This window comes from Corticium candelabrum, chromosome 19, assembly GCF_963422355.1.
Source record: "Corticium candelabrum chromosome 19, ooCorCand1.1, whole genome shotgun sequence".
NCBI lineage: Eukaryota > Metazoa > Porifera > Homoscleromorpha > Homosclerophorida > Plakinidae > Corticium > Corticium candelabrum.
In genome coordinates this window covers 4,457,552-4,465,051 of record NC_085103.1, presented here as the reverse complement: position 1 = coordinate 4,465,051, position 7,500 = coordinate 4,457,552, and the positions used below count along the sequence as shown (strand labels likewise).

Sequence of the window (7,500 nt, the reverse complement as noted above, 5' to 3'; positions counted from 1 at the left end):
GCAGTTCTCAACTGTTATTTTGTCTATAGCTCGTTCACCAGTCTTCTGTGCAATGTTTGATCACGAGATGGAGGAAAGTAGAAAGGTCAGTCCAGATGGCCAACGAAATGCATTAAACAAGAGACACTAATAATTATTGCGTCTCACTCCAGGGTCGTGTGCAAATCACCGACGTACAATCCGATGTTTTACAAGAGATGCTAAGGTTTATATACACCAGTGAGATAGCACAAGAAAAACTGGAGAAAATGGCCACCGAATTGTTAGCAGCAGCAGACAAGGTAAGGCACAGAATATGAACGTGATGTATTGCATGTATAATTAATATTGGTGTGTGGAGTGGCTTCCATGTGTTCTTGTTGTGTTTGTAGTATCAGTTGGATCGCCTCAAGGTCATATGCGAGGATGTGATGCGTACGAATCTGAGTGTTGAGAACGCGGCCGATATTTTGGTGCTAGCAGATCGACACAATGGCACTCAATTAAAGAGTCTTGCCATTGACTTCATAAACAGGTAATCAGAGGCACTACCTATATGTCTGTTTACCAACTTTTTAGACTATTGTATTGGAGGGATGCATCTACTAGACTATTGTATTGGAGGGATGCATCTCACACTACACTAGACTATTGTATTGGAGGGCTGCATCTCATAATACACTAAACTATTGTATTGGAGGGATTCATCTCACAATACACTAGACTATTGTATTGGAGGGATGCATCTCACAATACACATTTGAACTCATTTATTTGATAAATGAGGAGCAATTCACTACTACATGGCCATCGCACTTAACAATAATGTGGCGCCAAAAAAAGTAATAGTTAAAGCTCTAATAAGTAATGTATGACTAAAATAACTAAACTACGATAAACAGAACTAGATATTGTTTCTGGCTAACCATATTTTAAAAGATTCTTCAATGGTCACTTTTATGATGGTTGACAAAAGTTGACATTGATCACGTTGAGGAATAGAGATGACATCAAGGAAGGAGAAAAGACTCGGTGTATCAATAAAGCCTCTAGATCCTATTTGAATGTTGAGTTGGTTACAGGTGAAGCCTTTTGATTTGATGGTCATGATGAAGTCTGTATACCGTTCATATTTTCTTTTGCTTGCATCAAAAAAGTTTGTTTTGAAAGGGATTGTTAGTTCTATGACATAAAGTTTGAGCATATGATTATTCCAAATCAACATGTCAGGCCTTTGTGCAGTAGAAATGATGTCAGATGGAAATTTTACTTCACAGTCTTTTAAATTGGCAAAAATGTTGAATTGATGTGGTAGATGGTTAATAACCGCATTATAGAGAAGACTGAGAACAGAGTCGTGACGTTGATTGTAATGGCGACATTGTAAGAGGACTGGGCAATTATTGAGAACATGAAGAAGGGTTTGACGTTGATGACATAGAGGACATTTATCACAAGAACGTTTACTCCATAGGACAAGATTAGCATTTGAAGGGAGGGTATCAGAAACGGCGTTGAGGACAATAGAAAGTTGATTATCGGGGAGACAAGACACAACATTTGACTATTGTATTGGAGGGATGCATCTCACAATACATTAGACTATTGCATTGGAGGGATGCATCTTACAATACACTAGACTACTGTATTGGAGAGATGCATCTCACAAGACACTAGACTATTGTATTGGAAGGATGCATCTTACAATACACTAGACTATTGTATCAGAGGATGCATCTCACAATACACTACTATTAGGCTATTGTATTGCAGGGATGCATCTCACCATACACTTAACTATTACATTGACAGTTGTATGTTGTTCTACAAGTTTCCTTGTATGTGGTGCCATAGATCCACATACTGTATACACACCATTTAGGTAGCATATAAGTGCTTTCACAACACAGAACTAGTTTAGGAAGCATGCTATTAGGGTTTATCACTGTCTACTACAGTGTCTCATTCTATTTGCTTGCAGCCATGCTGAAGAGATAATGGAAACCACAGGATGGCAGTCACTCATCAAGAACAATCCACAGCTAGTAGCCGAGGCATTTCGAGCGTTGGTTCGTTCACAAGGCTCACCGCTCTTTCCTGCCTCAAAGAGATTCAAAAAGAGCTAAGCCATCGGTCACATGACCACTTGTGTTGGATGATGTCGGGTTAGTGGTTATTGCATTTATTGTTGATAAGACGGTATAGACAGTCTTGCAGAATGACCGGAAGGCAAGTCGTTCGCCTGTCTAGTTTGTAACATATGTAGAGTTTCACAAGGGTTTGTATAATAGTATCCCAGATATTGGACGGTAAGTAGGCATGACTAATCAACAGTTGACACTAGTGCATCTGTTCGCTTCGTCTCGTTTTGCTCATGCTTGTCTCTCCAAGCCCAATCATCCATACCACTCAGACAACAGTCACAATTCATGACTAATTCATCAGCAACCCAAAACACGCAGTCATCTACACATTGCCTCATTTCCCCTCCCTGAAGACTCGCGACCGTCGGTCGACAGAGAAATCGTTACGAAAATGTTTTAGTTTCGCGTCGTTTGGCTTCCGCGACCGGCCATTGAATTGTCCTATCGACTCTGTCAATCAACACGCGTGGGCGTCGGCATGTTGTGATTGGTCACTTTACTTCCAATGCATAATAAGATCCGATGATACGCCACGAAATCATCAGACACTTGTCAGTCCTGTCGACGCTCTCTTGTTATTCCGACCTTCAAACTCATCGATACACGTCAAGATGGCTGCCGCTTTTCTTTCCATTGTGACGTCATTTTGCATTCTCTGCCGTCCAATAGCAGCAAGTGAGGCAAAATCGGATGCTACAACAGACAGCAGATCGTATCTCGACGTGGAAAGTGAGCAATACGCGTTTCTCGTCACTCACTGCTCGTCAGCATGCGCAACCGTGCAGACACTTGTATGTTTGTATTGATCTTGTTTTGAGTCTTGCGTTACGCGGTTGCCTGTATTGTGTAATGTGATGCAAAGTATGGTAATTAGTCGTGATACTGTTGACGCTCATTGTTCGGTGCAGTCTGTATTGGGGTGATGGAACGAACCGATTTCAATCACGACCTCTTTACAGACACTTGCTACATTAGTTTGGATGCTAACAACTTACCTGTCCTGTACACCTCGGTGTATTACTCTGACATGCACGTGACGTTTCGTGACATGCACGTGATGTTGTACCGACATGTAGATATCATGTGGCAACAGCTGATGCTACTTCCGGGTTCCTCGATTAAGGTCCCGCCTACTCGTCCGTTTGGCGCGCCGCCGTATTACCCACACAATAATTTGATTTCGCGTCTAATAGTTGATGCAGCTTGCTGCGTTCGCCTCCCGTCGGGTGTGCGTGAGAGAGAGAGCCGCGGGATGGCGTCCGCATGTTGTGCTTGCTTGTGTGAAGTGAAGTGGAGGGTTGGATTGCAGAGTAGGTTGTTGGTGGAGCCAGACTCGTGCAAGCGATGGTATCTTGTTGTTTTTATCATGTAAAGTATGCAGGTGTGTGAGGGTTTCAGTGCAGGTGGCTGATAGGAGATTAGAGTATGGAACCTTGCATGCATACTGTATACACTCATTTTGTGTTGCAGTAGGTGTTGTCATTGTGTGTGTGTGTGTGTGTGTGTGTGTGTGTGTGCGTGCGTGTGTGTGTGTGTGTGTGTGCGTGTGTGTGTTCGTGCGTGTGTGCGTGCGTGTGTGTGTGTGTGTGTGTGTGTGTGTGTGTGTGTGCGTGCGTGTGTTTTGTTGTTGTGGGCTTGTAGTGTGGTGTAGTGGGTGTGGGTTAGTTTAGGGTGAGGGGCAGTTGGTGTTTGTTGAATGTGAGTTTGTGTAGTTCTGTTTCTATGGGACTATGTTATATGACACCGAACATCTGTTTCTCTTGCTTAGTGCGGGAGGGGCTGTCTGTAAATAACGATAGTTTTTCTACTCCGTAAATTTCCCAAAGTTCCCAGACCCACCACCCACCCTCCGGTGATCCTGCTTTGTGCTACATAAAATATTGAAGACACATGTACACTAGTATACTTCATTTGGACTTTCAGCATCTGCTACAATTGTGTTTTCTCTTCGTTCCTTCCCAGTCTTTGTAAACCAACTGCTGCCAATCGTCTTGATTGTGTACTGGAGAGTGGAACAAAAGCACGTGCCAAAACACGTGGAGCGCGCGCGAGGAGGAGGACTGGATACGAGTCTATGCCATCAGCTCTCTGCAGCAGCTGAGCTCTCGTCCTTTGAATAAATTACAGTCCACTTCCGCTGTGCTTCCGGGGGAATGACATCATTTTGCTAGATCTAGTGTCCAAAGCGCTTCAATAACTGCTTTAGTAGTATCCAGCGTCTTTGTCAGGATCGGCCAACCCTCTAAGAAACGTCCTTTGCCAAGGGGAGTCCCAAACAACGTCGGCTGTACAGCCATTTTCTCGACGCGTGATTGACATGCGGTTGACACCTGGTTAGCTAGGAATTTCTTATTAACTGGATGCGAGTCTAGACACTCAATGTCAAGTGTGTGTGTGTGTGTGTGTGTGTGTGTGTGTGTGTGTGTGTGTGTGTGTGTGTGTGTGAGTGGGTGTGTTTGTGTGTTGTCTGTCTGTGTTGTTTGTCTGTCTGTCTGTGTTGTTTGTCTGTCTGTCTGTGTTGTTTGTCTGTCTGTCTGTGTTGTTTGTCTGTCTGTCTGTGTTGTTTGTCTGTCTGTCTGTGTTGTTGTCTGTCTGTCTGTGTTGTTGTCTGTCTGTCTGTGTTGTTGTCTGTCTGTCTGTGTTGTTGTCTGTCTGTCTGTGTTGTTGTCTGTCTGTCTGTGTTGTTGTCTGTCTGTGTTGTTTGTACATCTGTCTGTGTTGTTTTTTTTCTGTCTGTTTGTCTGTCTGTGTTGTATGTCTGTCTGTCTGTGTTTTTTTTTCTGTCTGTTTGTCTGTCTGTGTTGTATGTCTGTCTGTCTGTGTTGTATGTCTGTCTGCCTGTGTTGTATGTCTGTCTGTCTGTGTTGTTTTTCTCTCTGTCTGTGTTGTTTATTTGTCTGCCTGTGTTGTTTGTCTGTCTGTCTGTGTTGTTTGTCTGTCTGTCTGTTGTTTGTCTGTCTGTCTGTGTTGTTTGTCTGTCTGTCTGTGTTGTTTGTCTGTCTGTGTTGTTTGTCTGTCTGTCTGTGTTGTCTGTTTGTTTCTGTCTGTTTGTCTGTCTGTGTTTTTTTTCTGTCTGTTTGTGTGTGTGTGTGTGTGTTGTTTGTTTGTCTGTCTGTCTGTGTTGTTTGTTTTTCTGTGTTGATTGTTTGTCTGTCTGTGTTGTCTGTCTGTCTGTCTGTGTTGTTTGTCTGTCTGTCTGTGTTGTTTGTCTGTCTGTCTGTGTTGTTTGTTTGTCTGTCTGTGTTGTTTGTTTGTCTGTCTGTGTTGATTGTTTGTCTGTCTGTGTTGTTTGTCTGTCTGTCTGTGTTGTTTGTCTGTCTGTCTGTGTTGTTTGTTTGTCTGTCTGTGTTGATTGTTTGTCTGTCTGTCTATCTGTCTGTGTGTGTCAATTTCTAATTTATTTTATTCAATAATAAACAACAACACTAACAAATTTCTCCTCATAGAAGTCGAGCCTGTAAAGATAGTCGTCCCACCTCACGACATCACCGTCGGACCAGAAACTAAGAATCTCGCCGCAGTCTTTGTATGCGGAGCAAGCGGCTTTCCTAACCCTCACATCACGTGGCTACGTCACCATCGCCCTCTCCTCAATACCCCCAACATACTCGAAGTTCAATCAGCCGGCGGCATGAGTCTACTCACAGTCAGCAGTCCTAATGCCACAGATGCAGGTGTTTACACTTGTGTGGCCGACAATGGCAAGTCCTCACCAATCCTATCCAAAGCAAAGCTGGAAATAAAAAGTATGCAGTAGCTACTAATGATGCAGAATACTACAGAACAGTATAGGCAGAACAAACACAATACATGAATGCATGGAGACATATAAAGCAAACTGACTGCATGCACATACGATTGCATGGTTTTAGTAGCCACATAATTGAGTTCCACTGTATATGTGTTTGTATGCTACCTTGAATAGTAACCCCTTGAGCTACTATGTTTCAAACTGATTAGAACCACGGGTTACTATTTAAGTAAACAGGGTTACTAATTGAGCACAGGTCACTATTTTGTCAATGTCTGCTATCGTGGTTCAAGTCGAAGTAAAGAGCTATGCATGTATTAGAGGAACGCACAAAACTGTCAAGTTATAGTAACTCTTGTTCAGTTACAGTAACTGGTGTCTTCATCATCAAAACCTTAGAATGTCCTCGCAGTCTTGGACATCTAAGGCACGGGTTACTAATCGAACACGGGTTACTATTTTTTCAAACCAATAAGATTCACGAATTACTATTTTGTTTAAACCAATAAGATCCACGGGTTACTATTTTTCAAACTAATAAGATCCACGGATTACTATTTTTTCAAACCAATAAGATTCACGGATTACTATTTTGTTTAAACCAATAAGATCCACGGGTTACTATTTTTCAAACTAATAAGATCCACGGGTTACTATTTTTCAAACCAATAAGATCCATGGATTTATACTATTTTTCAAACTAATAAGATCCATGGGTTACTATTTTCAAACTAATAAGATCCATGGGTTACTATTTTTCAAACTAATAAGATCCATGGATTTATACTATTTTTCAAACTAATAAGATCCATGGATTTATACTATTTTTCAAACCAATAAGATCCACGGATTTATACTATTTTTCAAACTAATAAGATCCACGGGTTACTATTTTTCAAACTAATAAGATCCATGGATTTATACTATTTTTCAAACTAATAAGATCCACGGGTTACTATTTTTCAAACTAATAAGATCCACGGGTTACTATTTTTTCAAACTAATAAGATCCACAGGTTACTATTTTTCAAACTAGTAAGATCCATGGGTTACTATTTTTCAAACTAATAAGATCCACAGGTTACTATTTTCAAACTTCTAACATCCACAGGTACTATTTCCATGAATGAGAGTAGTGGGTGTTCCATCTAAGTTACATATTGACTATTACTGAAATTCGCTGTTTTACAGAGGCACCGAAACCGAAGAAGCCGACTAAGCCTCCTCCCACCAACACATCTCAACAAGTTCCAATGTTTTGCCATCAAACAATTGAAGAGCACTACATACTAACAGAGGGCTGTCGCTCATCCACAAAAGTGAAGAACCGGCGCTGCCACGGAATGTGCTCATCAGACATGCAAGTCTATCCGACTCTCGAAATCAACTGCCAATCGTGCCGCGGATCGGTCTCGTACCAATCAGTCTTGATGGTCTGTAGGGATGGAACGGCACGTTATGTGCGAACCCACATGATTCGAGGCTGCCGATGCCGAGCTTGTAAACTGAACTTGTAAAGTAAAAACAGAAAGCCTGGACAGATACGTCTGTAGATATATATTCGTGTAACTTGCGGACGAGAAATGAACCGTCAGAATCAGTGTGTAAGATCATTTGTATTATAGA

At 41.8% G+C, this 7,500-nt stretch overlaps 4 protein-coding genes across 5 annotated transcripts in view; 3 read left to right on the top strand and 1 right to left on the bottom strand.

Annotated features, from left to right (window-relative positions):
- LOC134195168 (speckle-type POZ protein B-like) overlaps nucleotides 1-2,346 on the top strand; it is a 5,517-nt gene extending 3,171 nt beyond the window's left edge. Inside the window, exons 5-8 of the mRNA XM_062664175.1 lie at nucleotides 30-85; nucleotides 153-281; nucleotides 372-514; nucleotides 1,961-2,346. Coding sequence (XP_062520159.1) covers nucleotides 30-85; nucleotides 153-281; nucleotides 372-514; nucleotides 1,961-2,105 — 473 coding nt within the window. The 3' untranslated portion in view covers nucleotides 2,106-2,346. The remainder of the gene's footprint in view (nucleotides 1-29; nucleotides 86-152; nucleotides 282-371; nucleotides 515-1,960) is intronic.
- Nucleotides 2,347-2,361: 15 nt separating this feature from the next.
- Nucleotides 2,362-7,391, top strand: LOC134195172 (immunoglobulin superfamily DCC subclass member 4-like). 2 transcript variants are annotated; one of them, XM_062664178.1, is made up of 3 exons: nucleotides 2,362-2,852; nucleotides 5,570-5,869; nucleotides 7,066-7,391. In XM_062664178.1, exons 1-3 carry the CDS (start codon nucleotides 2,735-2,737, stop codon nucleotides 7,389-7,391), a joined length of 744 nt encoding a protein of 247 aa, XP_062520162.1. In that variant the 5' UTR covers nucleotides 2,362-2,734. The 2 variants fall into 2 exon arrangements, with proteins under 2 accessions (XP_062520162.1, XP_062520164.1); XM_062664180.1 differs by lacking the exon at nucleotides 2,362-2,852 and adding an exon at nucleotides 3,939-4,456.
- LOC134195170 (keratin-associated protein 5-1-like) lies at nucleotides 4,381-5,555 on the top strand. Its single transcript, XM_062664176.1, has one exon. The coding sequence runs from the start codon at nucleotides 4,503-4,505 to the stop codon at nucleotides 5,517-5,519; it is 1,017 nt and encodes a 338-aa protein (XP_062520160.1). The 5' UTR covers nucleotides 4,381-4,502; the 3' UTR covers nucleotides 5,520-5,555.
- A 64-nt stretch (nucleotides 7,392-7,455) lies between the features above and the next one.
- Nucleotides 7,456-7,500, bottom strand: part of LOC134195173 (putative gamma-glutamylcyclotransferase CG2811) — a 1,616-nt gene continuing 1,571 nt past the window's right edge. The window contains exon 2 of the mRNA XM_062664181.1: nucleotides 7,456-7,500. This exon is cut by the window's right edge and continues 473 nt beyond it. The gene's annotated coding sequence lies outside the window, so the exon portion shown is untranslated.

What these genes read in the sequence shown, in the direction of transcription:
- LOC134195172 (XM_062664178.1), top strand. Translation starts at nt 2,735, where the DNA reads ATGGCTGCCGCTTTTCTTTCCATTGTGACGTCATTTTGCATTCTCTGC. An exon ending in ATCGTATCTCGACGTGGAAA is followed by an intron (nt 2,853 to 5,569) that starts GTGAGCAATACG and finishes TTCTCCTCATAG; the next exon opens with AAGTCGAGCCTGTAAAGATA. An exon ending in AGCAAAGCTGGAAATAAAAA is followed by an intron (nt 5,870 to 7,065) that starts GTATGCAGTAGC and finishes GCTGTTTTACAG; the next exon opens with AGGCACCGAAACCGAAGAAG.
- LOC134195170 (XM_062664176.1), top strand. Translation starts at nt 4,503, where the DNA reads ATGTCAAGTGTGTGTGTGTGTGTGTGTGTGTGTGTGTGTGTGTGTGTG.